The sequence below is a fragment of the Tupaia chinensis genome, unplaced genomic scaffold (assembly GCF_000334495.1).
Source record: "Tupaia chinensis unplaced genomic scaffold, TupChi_1.0 Scaffold000037_17, whole genome shotgun sequence".
Classification (NCBI taxonomy): Eukaryota; Metazoa; Chordata; class Mammalia; order Scandentia; family Tupaiidae; genus Tupaia; species Tupaia belangeri.
This window is the reverse complement of record NW_006159475.1, coordinates 773,554-793,675: the sequence shown is the minus strand read 5'-3', so window position 1 is coordinate 793,675 and position 20,122 is coordinate 773,554. Positions and strand designations below refer to the sequence as shown.

The window sequence follows — 20,122 nt, the reverse complement described above, 5'->3', positions numbered from 1 at the left end:
CATTTATCAACAGTTGGCATCAAAATTACAGACAAAGTACATGAAAGAATACAACATCCAGATATGACATGCAGAGATAACAATGAAACAACCCAAGGACCAACAGATGCTCTATCGGGGAATCACCCTAATTAACCAACTAGAGCTTCCCTTTCCTTACTTCCCAGTAAAAGCTCCTTGCCCTTTCCCTCCAGGGCTGATGCAACTCTCCGGATCTGGTCTCTTTCTTCCCTTGGAAAGTGAATGAATTATTTTCTATCTATTTTCTCTCTGAGTTTGTGAATTCCTTCACAGCCCATGACCAAGATCATGTAACTTTTAATTTCATCACATTGAGTATTAAAAAGACATTTATTCAAGAATAGAGATTTAATAAACGTATATATACTGCTTCATTAAGGACATTTCTAACTGAAACTGACACATTTTGTTTTGTTTCATTTGAACTGACAGTGCATACTGATGCAGAATACAATAATGGCTAGCCAGTTTGGTATCAGGGACTTAATTTGTGAAAAGGTGCCAGCCATGTAACATCAGTTTAAATGCTGAAAGACTGGAAAAGGTGGGACCAGTTAGTGATGTGTTTGTTAAGATGTTGTACTCCCACTAGGCTGATTGCAGTTCGAGTCCCAGACCTGGCAGCTTGAGATTCACACCGGGTTATGTGTGCATGCATGCTCAATATCCTAGGAGGAGAATGGAGAAGAGTTTGTGGCATGACCACCCTCCCCCAGGGGGGTGATTTCTCATTTTTTCCTCTCATAGTCTCTCTCTGGTGAATGCACATGCCCTATGGCAAAAACAAACAAACAAACAAAACCTTAAAAATAAATAAATAAATAGAGTGGAAAAAGTAGATAACATCTTAATAATTTGAAAAGTTTTTACCTTGAAGATTCCCTCAAGTGGTTTCAGAGACCACTAGGGAATCATAATTCAAGCTTTGAACTGCTAACAGAAGAAAAGAACATGCAAAGCCTCTAAAACTGAGCCTTTGTGGCATCGAATAGTTGCCTTGAATTTCCCATTCTAAAAACATAAACTTCATTCCTATGACTTTTTTTGTGTGCTGGGTAGTTTCAGAATTATATCCCAGGTATCATAAATGTTAAATTGTGATGATTCTGAATTCTGTTATTTTTCTCAAATGAGCATTTTTTGTCTGTTTTAAGAGGTAATTATCTTTGCTGACCTTAAACTGTACAGTGTTTATTGGGCAGTCACTCGAGTCTCAGTTCAGTTCTTTTACCTTTCGTTAAGCTGCTCTGAGCCTGTTACAGCAATGATTCAGGTTCCTGTCAGAGATGTGGGTAGACATCTAGAATCCAGGCACCTTTCCCCAGGCTCTTCACCTTGCAGAATTCTTTTACTCTCTCCAGTGGCTAAGGTTTCCTCAGCTTCATTTCTAGACTCCCTAGAAAAAGCCTGTAGTTTTCCAGCTGATATCCACTCCCTATCTTATGTCTTTCTTGCCAGACTAAAAGTCTCTCCAGGCTCACAGTTGCCTCCCATCCTCCTCAACTAGAGTTTCTGTCCTTTCCTAGCCAGCGATTTCAGACAGTTAACTTTTTCTACTTTGGGGAGGTTGGACAGCAGCCTTTTTTGCAGGGGGTCATCTGAGGAACTAACATGATGAGATCTGTAATATAAGATTTCTCTTGTTGTTGTGAGAGAAATGGTTTCAAGGTACTAGATAAGAGATCAATAGGAAGAGTCCACGCTAGTCCAGGAAAAAGAGATCATTTAGAGAATACATTATCTGATACACTTAGGTTTATAAATCATCATTGAAAAAAATTTTATATATTCTGAAAATACTGAAACTAAGTTATCCAAATCTTATCACTTGCTGGCATTATGGATTTCTTAAAATTTACTCTAAAACTTAGATATGGTACATTTTATTTTATTTTATTTTTTTAAGAGAGAATTTTGCTATAGGGTGTGTGCCCACCTCAGACATAGACAGACTGAGACAGAGAGACAGAAAATGAGAAATCAACACCCTAGGAGGTTAGTCATGCCACAATCCCTTCTCTTCCATTCTCTTCTCAGTGTGGGTTTTAAGCTGCCAGATCTGGGACTCAAACTACGGTAGACTACACAGGAGTCCAGCAATGTAACCATTACTCCATCTGCTGGTCCCAGTATGGTACATTTTAAAGTACCTCTAAATCTCTAAATTTCCAGAGAATAAGATTTTACCAGGTTTTACAATGGATTATTCCAGCATCTTACACTCATGTAATGTTTTCTAATCTCTCTAATCATACACAGAAGTATGTTTTTTTCCTTTCTTCATCATTATTTCTCAAGACTGTCAAGCAAAACTGCTGTCAAACAATGATCCCCACATGATCATTAAAAATATAATGCTGTTCTTTCTATCATTAAATGACTGGGGAGGAAGAGTCGATAGAGCCTCGTCTGATGTTTCCTTCAGTCAACAATCAATGTTCCCATCAAGCTACAGTTTTAACAAGAAAATTTTATTGGGACACAGAATCAAAGACAAGAAAAGCTTGCTCCAAGTCTTGCTTAGGATGCTGGTACATGGATGTGTTCAATTTATTTAAAAAAAAATCAGTGAACCATCCTGGAAAATATACTTTTCTGTATACATATTATTTTCAATTTTAAAAAGTCTGTGGAAGCTCAAATAAGCCTATGCCATGTCCCTTCTGTATAATGCTGATTATTCTGACAAGAAAAAATGAACGTTATTCTGTTTGTGTAATAGGATTTATCTTTACAAAGTTATCCACTACCACTTTAGATGATTTTTATGATTAAAAAGTATATAACTCAAACGTTATAAATATGTGACTAAATAAAGGTCCTCTATGGTTTCATCTTCAGAGATACTACACTTACTTAAATTCAGAGGCTTATGACTTCCACATCATCCTATTATAAATAAATTATACTCTTTTCCAAATTTGGGGCATATCACTTTTTCTCCAAAAAGTGTCAAAAATGAGGGATACTGTTTAGAGTCCTCAAGTGCCAGTAATCGAGCTAAACAGACTTTAGCTTGGCAATTTTTAACAGTAAATTTCTATTACTACCTCCACAATTTTTATAGACTTTGTCTTTTTTACAGCTTCCCAATGACTACCCTTACGCAAGATAAACTGCAGATGTTCAATAAGTACATGCTGACCGAAATAAAACTACATCTCTAAAAGAAATAACAATAGCCACTTTCAGATGCACGGTAATGTCTAATTCTGTTTCTGTGAGGAGAGACCCCATAAGCCTCTGAAAAGTGTTCTTGTTTTATTTATTAATATATTTATTTTTGTTCAGAAAGTTTTATTCTAATACTCCTTTTTCTTATCAAGTGGAAGTTTGTTTTATAAGTAGTTATCAAATTCAACAGTAGCAACTTTCCATCTTCTCTCTATCTACTCTACTGTGGCAATAGAAGAAAAAATTTAGATCTTAACCAATAAATATCTAAAATATCAAAAAATCAAAATTGAGGTTACATATATGGATTAGAATGCTAACTCAAATAGTCATCATTTTTTATTACCATTTCTATATATTTACATAAATTAAAATATATATACTTAGCACGTAACACTAAGAAACCAACTATTAATCTATAAATCTGATGATGCACAAAGTATTCAATTATAAACATTTGAAGCACATAATAGAACTTCTAATATATTTTACTACTCCTACACAGACATGCCAATGTTATGAAAAACAAGAGCTTTATTCACAACTTATGTGCTATAAATAGAATACCCAAAGAATATGATTTCTGATCCTATAATGTCTTAAAATAATACCTACAATTAAATGATAGTATAGATTTTTGTTATCTTTAAAAATGAAACAATATGAATCCTACCAAATTAAGAAAGAAAAAAGTACTTGTTGAAATTTAAGACCAGAAATTTACTTTCAAATATAATACTTGTATCTTAAATAATTTTTTTTTGCTTTTTTTTCAAATGCTATGTTTCTAAAAAGCTATTCGTAAATAAATCACTATATTAAATAGTCAGGGGAATGCAAATAAAACTCCATTCTAATATTCAACTTGATTCTTGGACTATACACTGAAGTAACATTATTCATTAAATTGTAAACATGTTCTTGAAGTAGGTATTAAGAAATATCTCACTCTAACAAATAATGACCATATGCATAAGAATATCTTTAATTATTTTAGCTAGTTACTTACTGAAAGCCACGCGAGGGATTCCATGATTCGATGTTCACATCGCTCTAAATGTTTTATCATATCTCTTGTCAAGTTGGCTTCTGCTTTGATGAAACTTTCAATCACTTTGTAAAAGTCAAAGGCTTTTAAGTTAAGTACATTCAGAATCCATGGGAAAGACAAATCTGTTCCAGAATCAATATTCTGAGATGTAGTTCCTAAAAAGGAAAGAAAAACATGTAACTTAGGTATAAAATGTTATGATATGAGCTAGATATTTTTATCTGGAAGATCTTATCAAATGTAAAATTAAAACAGTAGAAAAGTTAAGCAATGTTTATTTAGAACATAATTTTTTATTCTAGAGTCTACAGATTCCTAGAAAATAGGCCTTCAGATTTTGAATATATGTTGTACACATTTGTTTTTGCTAGAAAAGGACATATAAATTATGTCAAATATACAAATGTTCAAACATTCAAACATTTTAACTTATATCAGAGTCAGATTTAATATCTTGTACCAGCAGTTCATTAGCATATCCATTTTAACTTTTTAATTAATCCTCAATGGGGGGAGAGGGAAGCATTCTTTTACATTTTGCCAATTTAATTAGTTAGAAAATGGTATTTCTGGAGCCAGCATGTGGCGTGGTGGTTAAGGTGGCTGGACTCCCACATAGCTGACCACAGTTTGAGTCCCAGACCTGGCAGCTTGCTTTCTCACTTTCCTTCTCTCTTTCTCTCTCTCTCTCTCTCTCTCTCTGGTCAACTTCAACAAAATAAAATAATTACAATGAAAAAAGTTAAATAATTAAAAAAAAAAACAAGAAATAAAATTATATCTCAGCTCCATAAACTGGAGGTTTTAAGGTAGCCAGAACCCACATGGCCAAGCCTAGTTTGAATTCTGTCCCCAGAGACTTGACAAACATGCTGAGTACATGTGAGGCATGCCCAAAATCCGTACGGATAGAAATGCAGGAGGAGGGACTACAGCATGGTCATGCCCCATGGTGGGGTGCTTTCCTCCAGTCTGTCTGTCTCCCTTTGGTGAGCACATACACCTCTAGCAATGAAAAAAAGAAAAAATGGAATCGCTTTTTAAATGTGCGTGCCCTGGTTATTAATGGGGATTCACAGCTTTCTATTCTATGTCTATTTACTAATTTAAGGTCCTCCTTTGATATATATATATATATATATACACACACACACATATATATACACACACACATATACATATGTATATATGTATGTATACACACATATGTATATATACATATATGTGTCTGTCATGTGTATATGTGTATATATCTATCATGTATGTGTGTATATCTGTCGTATGTGTGTGTGTGTGTATACACACACACGTAACTCCAGTTAATAGGTCATAAGATAGACAGTCACAAATACCAACAAGGATACATACAAGGAAAATTCAAATCAAAGTGAACACTGCCTACACAGGTAAGAGCCACAGGAATCACACTCATTATTAATAGACAGTGGAGTAGCTTTAATATCTATATCAGGGTCATCAATGTAGGTCCACAGCCTGGCCTTGTTTTTGGAAATAAAATTTTATTGGAACACAGCCATGCCCACTGGTTTACTATCTATGCTTTTGCACTGCAAGGTCAGGGTTGAGTTCCCCTTTTACTGATAGTATTTGTACCCTTAGATAAATGTTCCTCTTTTGCTTCTGCAAGCGAACTTATTTTTTTTTTTTGATTTGCAACATTATTTTAAAATCAATGGTTACTTTAAATGTTTAAACTAAAAACTATGAGGACAGCCAGTGGGCAATGGCAGTTAAGGTGGCTGGGTCTCTTACATGGCCAACAGCACAGTTTCAGTGCCCAGTGATTTGAAAAATATGCCAGGAATGGTGAGGGCATGTCCAAAATCCTGAGATGAGAATTAGAGAAGGGACTGTGGCATGGCCATCCTCCCGAAGGGTGATTTCTTTCCCTCTCTCTCTGTATGTGTGTGTGTGTGTCTCTCTCTCTGGCAAGCACAGGCTCTGTAGCAAATTGAAAAAAAAATAAAAATAAAAATAAAAAAGAAGAAGAAGAAAGAAAGAAAAGAAAAGAAAAACAAATACCGCCATTGGCCTTTGTACTGCTTATCTAGCTCCAACCTTTGGTCTCATAACCATAGAGCTTAGTGCATTGCTTTCTTATCAGTAGAAACTGCTCTTTAATGCTCCTTTGGCACTTTACAATCTCACAGATGTTTGAAAAGAGTTCAATAGGTACTTTTTCTGGATTCAATATATTCAGAATAGAAACCTAGTGAAATACTGTCCCTAAGAGGACCTGAAATAATTCAGATAATAGGCCACTTAAATGGCTTATGACAAGCAGTTACATTTTTCAATATATACTGAACTAAAATAGACATTTCTTCTCCTAAACTCAAACACTATCCTCCCCACTCCTGCCCAAAAGAAAAAAAAAGGGGGGTAACCCTCACACCTTAGGTTATTTTTTTTTAACTTTAAATTAAACTAAAATGTTTATTTACTAAAATTTAACTTACTGTTATAAGTAGCCATTACAACCTCAAGAGCACAGGCCAATAAAGACATATGAAAGATGTTGTCATTCAGGAGTTTGCTAAAGAAAAAAAAAAAAAAAAGAATGACTTCCAAATATTTACTTATAAAAAAATGAAGGAATTGTTTTACTAAAATTAAAATATTTACCTAAAATTTTGAATCGACAACCGTTCTTCCTCCTAAAACATATAATTTAAATAAAAGTTAACTGAAAAATTGTTCGTGTCAGTACAGTATTTTTTTCCATTATATTACTTTTAACTTACAGATTTAAGCATGGATTCCATTACTCGGTAATACAACCGGACTCCAAGTTTGTATCGCTACAAAGCAAAAGAAAAGATCACATTATTATTTTATTTTTTAATAAATAAAGCTTTTAAAAAAGAATTATATATGTGTTTATTTTCATTTGCTATTATTATTTTTTTACTATGAGCAGAGAGAGACAAAGGGAAAGCAGGAAAGGAAGTCATCAGACCTGGGACTCAAACCCTGGTCATCCATATGGGAATCCAATGCCTTTAACCACTACGCTACCTGCTGACTCCAAGATTCCATTATTTTACAAAACCACAATTACTAACTTAAAAGTCAGTAACTGAAACATACTACTGACCCCTTTTAGGAATATAGCTATCAAGAGATCATAAAAGCTAGCTTGTCTAAACCTCAAGGCTTAAGTATAAAGTGAAGATTAACATCCTCAATAAATTATTAAGAGAATAGATCCAGTTGAGTTTCTTTCACTCCCTTTCAATCTACATTATTCATAGTAAGGATAAATTACATTGCTCAGTACAATTTTAAGCACTTTACACCCCTAATATAATACTTCTTGTGACCTATGACACGTATGTTCAAAATGACTGTCTAGGATCAAGAGAATAGTCTCTATCCATAAAACCTAGTAAACTGGCACAGGAAAAAGTTAGAACAAACTGATCTTATCAGCAAAAGTTTTAACCAAATGATTAATTCCAATCAGTTGAAAAAAATAACCAAATTTTAGAGATATATGTGTGTGTATGTGTATATATATATATATGTGTGTGTACACACACATATATATATGTATACATGTATATATACACATACATATCAGTGTGCATTACATCAGAAACCTCACTTCACTGAAATAAATGTGTATTATAGATTATAGTTTTCAAACTTTTTTTTAATATTCTACCCTCATTAATGTCACACAACATAGCAAGTAAATACAGAACCTGAAACTCAGAGAAATTAAATGTTACAAGCAAGCATAAATGATTGAATCAGACAAAAACCCAGGGCTGTAACTCCAAACACTTATTCAAAATATTGGTTTTAGAACTTCTGAAAAAAATTATAATTTCACTCGGTAAAAAAATGGCATGCACTGAATAATCCCCTTCATATAAGTGTAAGCATACATAAATATGCATAGATGTACAAATCAAAGCAAACATCATAAAAATTTAATAATATCAACAATTTTTATCTTTTCCTTCCTTGTATTTTTCTGAAATGTCTATAATTGGGGTAGGATGTGGTTTCCCATAAGTAGCTGCATACTCTGGCAGCCAGGATGCAGGATTTGCTAGTACACTACTAGATAAGTAGCATTACACTATTTGTACAATCTGGACAGATCCTGCCTTTAAAATGATTTCTGTGTAGTGGCACTAATCAAAAAGAATTCAAATTATTACCTGTGATCCGATTTCAATACATCCCTGACCCACGGCTTTAGCAAATTTCTCTTTGAAGATGTATTCAACGTCCTTCACTCTTTTCAGGATACTTTCTTTTGGATTCACTGTGCAGTTCTTTAAGAGGTATAAACAGAAATCAACATTGAGGATACTGTTCAATCAGAATTAACATGTTCTATTCCCTAACTTTCAACTTTCAATTGTTTTTAGAAATGTGGAACTACTTCCATAAGAACTAGGTAACAACAACTACTGAAAATCAGCAGGTAAGAATTTCATTACATGTTAGAGACCAAAAACTACAAGAGCACAATTGAAAAACCATATCAGTAAACTTTCTGCTGCTAAACTAGGGATGAGCAGATTTGTTAGCCCTTTTTTCATCAAAAAGAGCCTTAGGAGCCAGGGGGTGGCACAACAATAATGCAACTGGACCTACATGAGAAAGGTCCTGGGTTTGAGTCCAAGGGCCTCCCTGAATAAACTAAGTACACATACACGTGCACATAATCCAGGCCAGCTGAGACTGGGGGTAGTCCAAAGCATGAAGATGCTGCCCCAGTCTGTCTCTGTTTCTCTCTCACTCATGAAAGAAATGAACTTTTTTTAAAAAAGAAAGCAAGAGGTTTATACATTCTTTTTTTTTTTTTTTTTTGATTCACTATAGGGTGCGTGCGCTCGCCAGACAGAGAGAGAGACATTAGAGACACAGAAAGCAAGAAATCACCCCCCGGGGGGGATGGTCATGCTGCAATCCCTTCCTCTCCATTCTCCTCTCGGGATCTTGGGCACACACACACACACACACACACACACACACACACGCGCGCCCGGCGTGAGTTTTAAGCCACCGGGTCCAGGACGCGAACCACGGTCGACTACGTGGGAGTCCAGCAACATAGCCATTACGCCAACTGCTGGTTCCCGAGGTTCATACATTCTTATAGATCTTAAATTGAGAGTTACAGACACATCCTGGGGTATGTGTTAACTGCAAGATAGCAAATGAAGAAGTAAAACTAAGATTTGAGCTTGACATAATTTTCTAATTTAAAATTGTGATTTATAAAAATTAATAATTAGCTAAATAATTTTTTACTACACTTTCAGAGACACAAGATAGAGAAATACATAAAAAAGAATTTCTAATGAATGTGTCATTTGGGATGGAACTACAACAACTTTCATAATTAAAATACAACACAAAATAATGTATTAAATACATATTGTGATATATTACCATATTCCAAATTTTACATTGTGATATATTAAAAATATATCTGAGCAGGTACAATCAAAGGCTTAAATTCTTATGATCTTTACAGATTAGATACATTCAAAATGTTATATACTAGAAAACAAACTTTCTATAAAACATTTTGAAAACCTCTCTTTATAATGTGCACATTGTCATTCAAAAATTTCATTCTAGAATACTGGTAATTCTATATTCCTGAAAGAAAACAGCACATAAATCTTGTAAGCACATAGTAGAAGCATTCTGTTATAAAATAATTTGCTAAAACAGCCATTAAAATATCCATAGTTGCTGAGATTTTATACGCAGCAATGATGGCATTAATTTTAAACAAGAAACTTTAATTAATAAAGAATGAAAATTAAGGAAAAATGTTAATGACCTTTAAGACTTGCTCACTCTGAGGCAATTTGTCTTCTACAAAAAACTGAAATTAAACTCTAACGCTTCATTAAAATGTAAGCTTTAATTTGATCTCCAAAGCATGCCTTTGAAGCAGTAACTCAAAATAAAAAGAGCTCCTATTTACTATGAATGTTGAAGAAAATACTCAAATTTGAGAAGACAGATGATCATTCTTCTAATTTTTATCATTATCCCTTGCTAAAAGTTCTAGATAATTAGATAGATATATTTTGGAAAGTTTTCTTGTGCTACAGATAACCCATAAACAAAAACAATTTTATACAAGATGGGACAAATAAAATTAGTATTGAACCAATTAAGACTATGACATCAGAAATTACTTTGCTATTTCCTGCAGGGAATATAGCAAGAAATGAAAATAGAATATGACAAAAGTACAGGTAATAAATTAGTTATAAACAACTATGAAAAGCACAAATTTATTGGAATAAACCCCATTTTAATAAGACTTCTAGCATTCCACCCAACTTCCACGGATGAGTATTTCAGTAGGTTACTAGAGGATTCAAGACTAAAAGCAAGAAAGCAATATAGATGCTTAATTTTCATTTTTTTCATTCTCTTCCTCTCTCCTCCTTTTCAAGGGACAAAGGGTAGCAGGAGCCCTCATATAGATATCAAATTCAGGGACTCTTAGGAGTTGCAAACTACAAAGCATACAGAGCAAGATAAGAATTATAAATGAAAATGAGTTAAATATAGACTAGAGAAAGACTGTAGGGCTTTGGGGAATGTTAAGCCCATCAAACACTGTACTGAAAAACAACTTAAAAGTAGTCAGAGAAAAAAGATAGATTAACTAATTAACTATAAAGGAACAACAGTTTGGTAAGATTTTTTTTTAAAGAGTTATCTTATTTAAATTTATTTATCTATTCATTTATTCTAATTTGACTGGAGAGGGACAGAGCAAGAGAGAGAGAGAGATAGAAAAGGAAAGTGAGAAAGCAAGCCACTAGGTCCAGGACTTGAACCGCAGTCGACCATGTGGAAGTGCAGTGCCTTTAACCACCACACCACTTGCCAGCCCCAGTTAAAGAAGATTTTTTTTAAAAGAATTATTTATTTAATTTTATTTATTCATTTACTTATGTCTTTAATTTGACCAGTGTGAGAGAAAGAGAAAGTGAGAAAGTAAGCTACCAAGCTCGGCACTCAAACCATGGTTGGCCATGTGTGAGTGTACAGTACCTTAACCACCATGCCACCTGCTGGTCCCAGGTAAGATTTTTTTAAATGAGCAATAGTGGAAGTCAGGAAATAATAAAGTAGTATCTTTACTATTTTTTTTTAAGGGAGATTTTTGCTATAGGGCATATACCTTCGACAGAAAGACAGAGACAGACAGAAAGTGAGAAATCAACACCCAGGGGAGATGGTCCCACTGCAATCCTTTCTCCTTCATTCTCCTCTCAGGATTTTGGACACTGGAGAGACAGACAGAGACAGTGAAAAGGAAAGTGAAAAATCAACCCCCAGAGGGAATGGACAGGTTGAAATCCCTTCTCTTCCATTCTCCTTCCAGGATCTTGGGCATGCACCCACACACTCAGTTATTTTCAAGCCACTAGATCTGGGAGTGGAACCACAGTCAGCCATGTGGGAGTCCAGCAACATAACTGCTATGCCATCTGCTGGTCCTGTAAAGTAGTATCTTTAAAGTAATATCGTCAAACTTAAAAGAGAAAGTAAAAGTCAACCTAGAATTAAGATTTAACTGAGTTATGTCACAAAAAAATAAGGGCAAAGATAATTTCACCCAACAAAATAAAACCTTATGATTTCATCCAAACTAACCTCACTAAGAGAATTATTAAAAGATATAATCTTGGGGACCAGCAGGTAGCATGGTTGTTAAGGTGCTGGACACTCCCATGTGATGGCTTGCTTTCTCACTTCCTCTCTCTCCCTCTTTATCTCTCTGTCTCCTTCTTTGGTCAAATTAAAATAAATAAATGAATAAGTAAAATTAAATAAATAAGTCTTTAAACAAAAAGATACAATCTCACTAACAGAATTATTAATGGATATAGTAAAAAAAGAGAAAAAAGGGACCTCAAAAGTGAGGTCTGAGCTGTAAGAAAGAATGGTCAACAAGACAAATGGTAAACACAAAATCAAAACTAAGCTAATAAAAATAATACTAAGAGTAATGTTTAATTTGGAGGGTTAAAAAAGTGAGAATAAGAAAATAGATAACTACATGTTGGATGTGAGATAAGTGTTGTTAAAAAATACTCATTACTTTTACTCCTAATTTCAAATTTCTTTGCCAAAATAGCACAGTAACGTTTCATATATGGCTTACATTAAAATAGGAAATCAGATTTTCTGATGGTTGATCACTTGCTGAATTTAAAATCATCATTAATTGCTGGATAGTATTCATAACAGTCCTAGAGGAAAACATATAAGAAGGAATGTTATGCAGTGAAGGAAAACAAGAAAAAAATTAAATGTATCTACCGCCCAAGTTAAACATATCTTTAAGCATACTGTCTTACTTTATCTTTAAGAAGTTGACAAAATAAGACTTAACAACAATAAACTCTACACATAGTCCTGTTATAAGAAATTACATTTTACTTATATCATGTACAAAAGTTATATTCATAATCAGTAAGCTTATAATGATAGAACTGATAACTTTCTTTATAATAAAACAATATATTAATAAAATATTTGGTTAAACTAATGACATTATTTTTAGGAAAAAATCTATCAAATGGCATCAAAATGGCATTCTTTCAAGAATATTACTGTAATTAAATATTAAACACTTTTAAATGAGGACGATTAGATACTGGAGCCAAGAGGTAGTGTGGTGGTTATGCTGCTGGACTCCCACATGGCTGACCATGGTTTGAGTCCAGGACCACCGGCTTGAAAATCATGCTGAGTGCATGTGCACGTGTGCCCAAAATCCCAAGAGGAGAATGGAGGAGAAGGGAATGCTCCGTTTCCATTTCCTCTGGGAGGTAATTTCTCACTTTCTCTATTTCTCGCTCTCTTCTCTCTCTTTCTCCAGAAAATGCATATGCCCTATGACAAAAACCTAAAAAAAAAAGAAAAAAGAAAAGACTATTAGATATTTAGGAACTTTAAGTAAAGAATCAAGTGATTCTCTTTCCAGAACTCTTCAGGGACAAAATAATAATATAATATAAAAATAATTTAATATTTTAAATAATTTAAAAATCATATGGATAAGTATAAAAGCAGGTTAATATCTCAAGATCTGTTTAACTCAATAATTTTATGGGTGTGTATGATAAATACTAATTTTCCAATTTTGGAGTAACATTACATTTGAGACACTGTTAAATGATACAAAGAACTACAGAATGTTTAGGACAGAAAGAGTTTTTAAACAGCATTTAGTCAAATATGTTTGGTCTTCTCAGCCAGGCCTCTCTAACTGGTGTCTACACCACACCTTTCAAATATTTTGCAACATGGCTTCTAGGGTTTCTATGCACCTCTGTGCCCACTAATCTATTTAAGCCACATGACTATTAATCTATTAATATAATCTATCATGCCACACATGACTAACTGCTAAAACCTAAAGGTCTTTCTCGTTTATTCTGCTACTTTACTTTCTTGAAGCGTTTATCACACTTAAATATTTGCTCTTTCCTAAAACTCTCCCCTTCAGCTTTCCTGGCTTCACTCTCTGGGCTCCCAACCACACCTTCTCATTCTCTAGAATCTAACTACTTCTATTTAGTCTCGACACGTTAACATTGTTTGGGGGTCAGCTCTTGGCCTCCCACACTTGCCATTTTACATCTTCACTTCAGGCGATCTCATCTACTTTATAGTTTTTAACTCCCCCTGATGATTTCAAATCTATAAGCTCCTACTAGTCTATTACTTACTAGCTATTGTCTTCATAAATGCCTCAAGAACAATATTCTTAATATGAATGCATCCAAAAATGTACCAACTCTTTTCTTGCTCTTTGATTCCCACTGCCACTCTATTGGTTCAGGTCTTTAACATATCTCAACTGAACTACTGCAACAGATCAGTTCAGACATTTTTCACTCGTTATGTCTGGCAGAAAAGTCCAGGCATGCAAACTCTGAAAAAAATCCCTCAGGTTATTTTGATTTGTACTCCTAAGAACCATTGAGACATATCGACGAATTTCTCACCATCTCTTATGCTCCTCAATCCATCCCTTCACAGTTACACATCAGTTTGCAAAGATCAGTCTAATTTTATCCTTACCACTGCACAACACTCATTTTCATTAGCATAGACTATACCATGCACAAGTCCAAACTTCTGAGTATGGCAAATAAGGCCCTTTATGTAGTAACCACTCTCTCCTCCTGATAGTTCATCCTCTCATCTTATCAATACAGAGGTGCTAACACTTCCCCAGATACATTGCATTGCTTCGCACTTCTGTGCCTTTGGCACACAGTGTTCCTGCTCCCTGAAATTCCTCTCTCATAACAAAGACCCTTAACATGTTTTCAAAGTTCAGTTTAGACATCATTTTGTAAAGTCTCCCTTCCACACTATCTCATAACTTCACTATAAGTCTACTACTATATTTGCATGAAAATGTGTTTTTCATATATCTATCAGTCATCAAAAATATATTACTGATTACCTAGTATGCACCAAATGTCATGCTAGGCCTTATTTGTTAAATGGGGAATAAAAACGTCATGGTTCATGTGGTATGGAATTTAAAGGCTATCGTGGATATTGATGACAAAAAACAAGCACATAAATGATTCTTTAATAATTGTTATAGGTGCTTTAAAGGAATAAAATAGGATGCTAAGAGAAAGAATATTTTTTAAAAAAAAGTAGGTTAGAGAGAAAAATATCTTTAAAGAAGCAGTATTTGTGCTGAACCTAAAGGAAGAGCAGCGGTTGGTAATCCATGGAAAGAAAAGAAGGAAGAGTTTAAAGAAAGGATGATCAAGTATGAGGGTTTTAAGTAAGTACAAGAGCTCGGACAGTCCAAGGAATTGAAAGAAAACCAATATGATGCAAGGTGAGCAAGAAAACAAGGTGAGGTTGAAGAGGCCACAGAAGTCGTATCATACAAGGTCCCGTAATATTGTTAAGGAATTTGTTTTGTATTACAAGTACAAAGGGAAGCAATCAGAGTGTTTTAACAGCAGGGTGAACATAATCTGATTGACATTTCTAGAGTGTTATTCTAGGGGCTCTGTGGAGAATAGATTTAATGGTAAAGAGAGGAACACTGAGAAGAGCAGTAGCAGCAAGATCTGTTAGTAGGGACTGCACAAAATTTAAGAGAATGATTTCTTAGACAAGGGTGATAAAAATAAAAGCGGAGAAAAGTAGATGGACTCAACTATTTTAGTAGATTCAATAAGATTTGATAACAGATTAAGATGTGAGAAATGAGTGAAGAAAAGGACATAAAAATAATTTTAATATTTCAAGGTTGTAAGCAGACCAACAGTAATACTTCTTTTTTTAAAAATGTAATGACATGGAACACATTCCTGTTCTAAGTTATGTTCTAAAGACGGACAGAAGTAGGTCTTCTATCCTCAGCAAGTAATGAAATATCTAGCACATAAAGCGTACTCATTATGTATTTGTGTGTATGAACAGATAAAGAAACAAAGACATGGAGCATTATAAAGCACGAAATAAAAAATGATAACGAAAATGGAAAGTAGGAAAATTCATACCTAACTGGAGTATGTGGAGGAATCACATTCACCTCTTCATCAGGATTACTTTTACGTGGTGTTCTCTGTGTTTCAAAACTAAATAACAAAATAAAAAGTAATTCATATCAAAAATTTACAATTTGTGCTTATGAGTAAAAAAAACCTGTATACTAATTTCTGTCACTTCATAATATCATAAAAAGTGGTAATAAAAAAACTGATAGGAAATAAATAACCCAACTGTTGCTAAAATAAATAAAATGTTATGTTTCACTGTTGTTTTTAACTACGGGTTGCTTTCCAGTAGAATGACAAACAAGTGCACCAATCATTAACTTCTTTTCAAAGAAAAAGTTAGATGCTTTCTCCTTCATGGTACTAATAATAACCAAATATTGGGTGTTTGGGGAGATCATGACACATTTTTGCATAGAAAAACACGTGATGACTCTCCCAACAACCTAATAGTTCAGTTTTAAAAAAAATATTTAGGCTCAGGGGTCAGCAGGTGGCATGGTTGTTAAAGGCATTGGACTCCCACATGACCAACTGTGGTTCAAATGCTGGACCTGTGGCTTCCTTTCTCGTTTTTCCTCTCTCTCTCTCTCTCTCTGTGTGTGTGTGTGTGTGCGCGCGCGTCTGGTCAAATTGAATAACAATTATTATATAATTATAATAATAAAGTTAAAATAAAAATAATTCTTTAAAAAAATCAAAGCTCAATTTTTTTTAACAAAATATGCCTTTTCAAAAGTTTACTTACACTTAAATAAAAGTAAAGACATTTTACTTGTGTTTAATTTACAAATTATAGAGACCAGCAGGTGGCATTGTGATTATGGGTGCTAGAATTCCACATGGTCAACCGCGACCGCAGTTTGAGTCCCAGACCTGGAAGCTTGCTTTCTCACTTTTTCTCTCTCTACTCTGTCCCTCTCTGGTCATATTTAAATAAATAAATAAATAAGGTTAAATAAAATAATTATTTTAAAAAAGTACAAATTACATGTATTTTCAGTTTCATATAACAAGATTCATGCTAAAGACAAAATTAGCACTGTGTATGATCACTTAAAATTTTGTGTAATTACTCTGGGACCAGCAGTTAGCGTAATGGCTATGTCGCTGGACTCCCACGTCATCAACCGCAGTACGAGTCCTGGACCCGGTGTCTTAAACTCACGCCGGGTGCGTGTGCGTGCGTGCCCAAGATCCAGAGAGGAGAATGGAGGAGAAGGGATTGTGGCATGGCCATCCCCCCTGGGGGGTGATTTCTCACTTTCTGTCTCTCTGTCTCTGTCTGTCTGGCGAGCACACGCGCCCAAAAACCTCTCAAAAAAAATTTTTTTTGTAATTACTCTCAATCTCCCTCCCATTTTCAGTATGCTACATCATAATTCAAGAGATATACTTTTATATCATGCTTCTAAAAGAAAGGAACCAGGCAGACAACAGTAAATGAAATGATGAAAAAAAAAAAAAAAGACTACTACTGAGTAAACTAATTATTTCAACTATTTTCTTTTAATGAACATTTTAAAAATCTTATTGGGCTAACTGAAAAAAGATAACTATTATAGAACATGATTCATACTAAGTCTCTATTTGTTTACAAATTATATGCTTACAATAATGATAATGGTTTTGTTATACAAAAGCACTTGAAAATAACTTATTATAAATGGTATTTAAAGATGACTGAATTAGATAGATCACTAAATTATTTAACATACCTATATCAATTTCAATCTAAATAAAAATGTATCAATAAATAAAATTGCACTATGTACAATACCTGTCTATAGGATCAGTCTGAAGAGTTTTATCATGATCCAAAAATAATCTTGCATCTATATCTTTGTTTTTTAGATAAATATCTTCATAACGTTTTGAGAGACTTTCAACCTCAAAAGAAAAAATAAAAAAAACACTGACAATTAACTTTTTCATGTCATTATATCTATTACTACAAAAGGACAGATTTCACTAAAGAATTTTTGTACAATACACATTTAATTTTACTTTATACAGTGAGCTCATATGTAACATAAATGAGGCCTATTTTAAAGTGATGTACATGGGACCAGCAGATGGCATAGTGGTTACATCACTGGACTCCCACATGGCCAACCATGGCTCGAGTCCTGGACCCAGTGGCTTCAAAATCATGCTGGGTGCATGTGTGTGCATGCCCAAGACTCCGGGAGAATGGAGGAAAATGCAATTGAGGCATGGCCATTCCCCCTGGGGGGTGATTTCTCACTTTCCCCGTCACTGTCTCTTTCTCTCTCTCGTGAATACAGGGGCCTGAAGGCAGAAAAACCTCTAATTAAAAAATAATAATAAAAAAATAAAGTGATGTACAGAGGCCAGCATGTGGCATAGTAGTTAGGAACTTGGATTCTCACATGTGGTTCGAGTCCAGGACTTGGTGACTTGTAAATCACACTGGGTGCATGTGTGTATACACCCAAAATCCCAAGAGGAGGCTGAAGGACAAGGGATTATGGTGTGGCCATCTTCCCTGATGGGTGATTTCACACTCTGTCTCTTTCTGTCTCTCTCTGGCAAGCACATACACCTTATGGCAAAAGTCTGGGGGGGGGGAGGGGGAAATAAAAAAAAAAAAAAAGAGAGCAAAACATCACCCCCCTGGGGGACAGTCATGCTGCAATCCCTTCTCATCAGTTTCTCCCTTTTGCAGTATTGAAGCACTCATTGCACATGCACCCAGCATGTTTTTCAAGCCAAGTCTCAAACCTGTGGGATATGGCCATCTTAACCACCGGGCAGTGAGCTGGCTTCTTAAGCCTATTTTAAGTATGCACCTCATTTATTATAATTTTAGGTAGACAGAATTACCATTGCCACAAAAAATACTTATATTAAAAATAACTATTATTACAACCAGTTAAATGTCATAATTCTTCAAACATTCCATATATCCCTTACTTTTTCCCCCATATATCCTTTGCTTTGAAGATTGTATTCTGTTTATCAATATAAAACAAAGTATTGTTTTTTTAAGTAGCATACTCACTTTGGCAGAACATATACTAAAAAAACATTATAGCAAATCCTGATTATATATCAGCCAATCTTTTCTAAACCTTTAGTACACTAGATCTCGGTTCAGTTAAGTATCTTGGGCAAGAGAATTAGCTCAGTTAATTAGCCCAATTAATGTACTATATGATTTAGTCCCAATCTTACATATTTTTTCGATTGTTAGAATCTATAACTTTATCATAATTTTCTAATCTTAATTTAAAAATCAATGCTCAATAAACAACTATTGGCATGCCTTCTGCTAAAACCTTTAAAACTAAAATGTTTCCAACCGCAGAGAACTAAAATTGCATTCTAAGAAAACAGGAAGAATCTCAATTGAATGTAAACTTTTGTTTGCATAACAAAATTATGCACAATCATCATTCATGCTTAAGTTTAATCCTTGCTCCTCACCTACTAATTATTACTACTTATCAATCATCTATTTATTGGCTGTTATATGTGAAATACTGGAGAAAATGGCCATCCACCCAGAGGATGATTTTTCTCTTTCTGACTCTCCAGTGAGCGCATGCATCCTATAGCAATGTTCAACTCCTCAAAATGCCATCTCTCATAAAACTTACTTAGCTCAGAAATTACATCACTTCCAAACGATTTTCCAAAACACCTCTCTCTGCTTGAATTAGGCAGCTTGTCTCGGATATCACAGAACCCTGTGTGTACTTCCATTAGACACTTGTAGATTTCTATCCATTCTACTGGTGTGTCTGCCTCTTCAACTACTAGCAAAAGGACAGTGACTGAGAGTAAAACCTGCATCCACACATCTAGTACAATGCCTGGCATGTATTTAGTATTCAATAAATGTTTGTTAAGTAAATTAATTCAAGAACTCACTACAAATTCAGGTCACATATCAGCAATCTAGCTATCTGATTTCATGTCTTTTGGGCTAGGTGCTTCTAAAACACTGTTATCACTGACTACTTGTCTTCTATCATTTATCAAAGCATTCTTCTCTCTACTTATTTCATTTTCCCATCCAAAGTTCTTAATTGTTCTATTTTAACTGAAAAAACATTTGTGGCAAAATGTGAAAAAGAACAGATAGACAGATGGTATACCACTAAGGTAAAACATATGTATAATACAATCATAGCAATGTACACAAAATTTAGCTTCAACTAGCTAGTTTGGTTTTGGTGTTTTGCTTTAGAATGTACGCTCGCCCGAGACATGGGGGGGTGGGGGGGAGAAGCCACCCACTCCAGCGGGGGATAGCCACACTGCCATCCCTTCTACTCCA

General features: G+C 34.4%; 1 protein-coding gene across 1 annotated transcript in view; it reads right to left on the bottom strand.

The window, feature by feature from the left end:
* The window catches only part of RB1 (RB transcriptional corepressor 1), a 175,399-nt gene that overhangs the window by 90,349 nt on the left and 64,928 nt on the right, over positions 1-20,122 (bottom strand). The window contains exons 13-20 of the mRNA XM_027771835.1: positions 17,597-17,706; positions 15,820-15,897; positions 12,435-12,522; positions 8,440-8,556; positions 7,012-7,068; positions 6,893-6,924; positions 6,727-6,803; positions 4,205-4,401 (exon numbers count right to left, since the gene is read on the bottom strand). Of these exons, the coding sequence (XP_027627636.1) occupies positions 4,205-4,401; positions 6,727-6,803; positions 6,893-6,924; positions 7,012-7,068; positions 8,440-8,556; positions 12,435-12,522; positions 15,820-15,897; positions 17,597-17,706 (756 nt within the window). The remainder of the gene's footprint in view (positions 1-4,204; positions 4,402-6,726; positions 6,804-6,892; positions 6,925-7,011; positions 7,069-8,439; positions 8,557-12,434; positions 12,523-15,819; positions 15,898-17,596; positions 17,707-20,122) is intronic.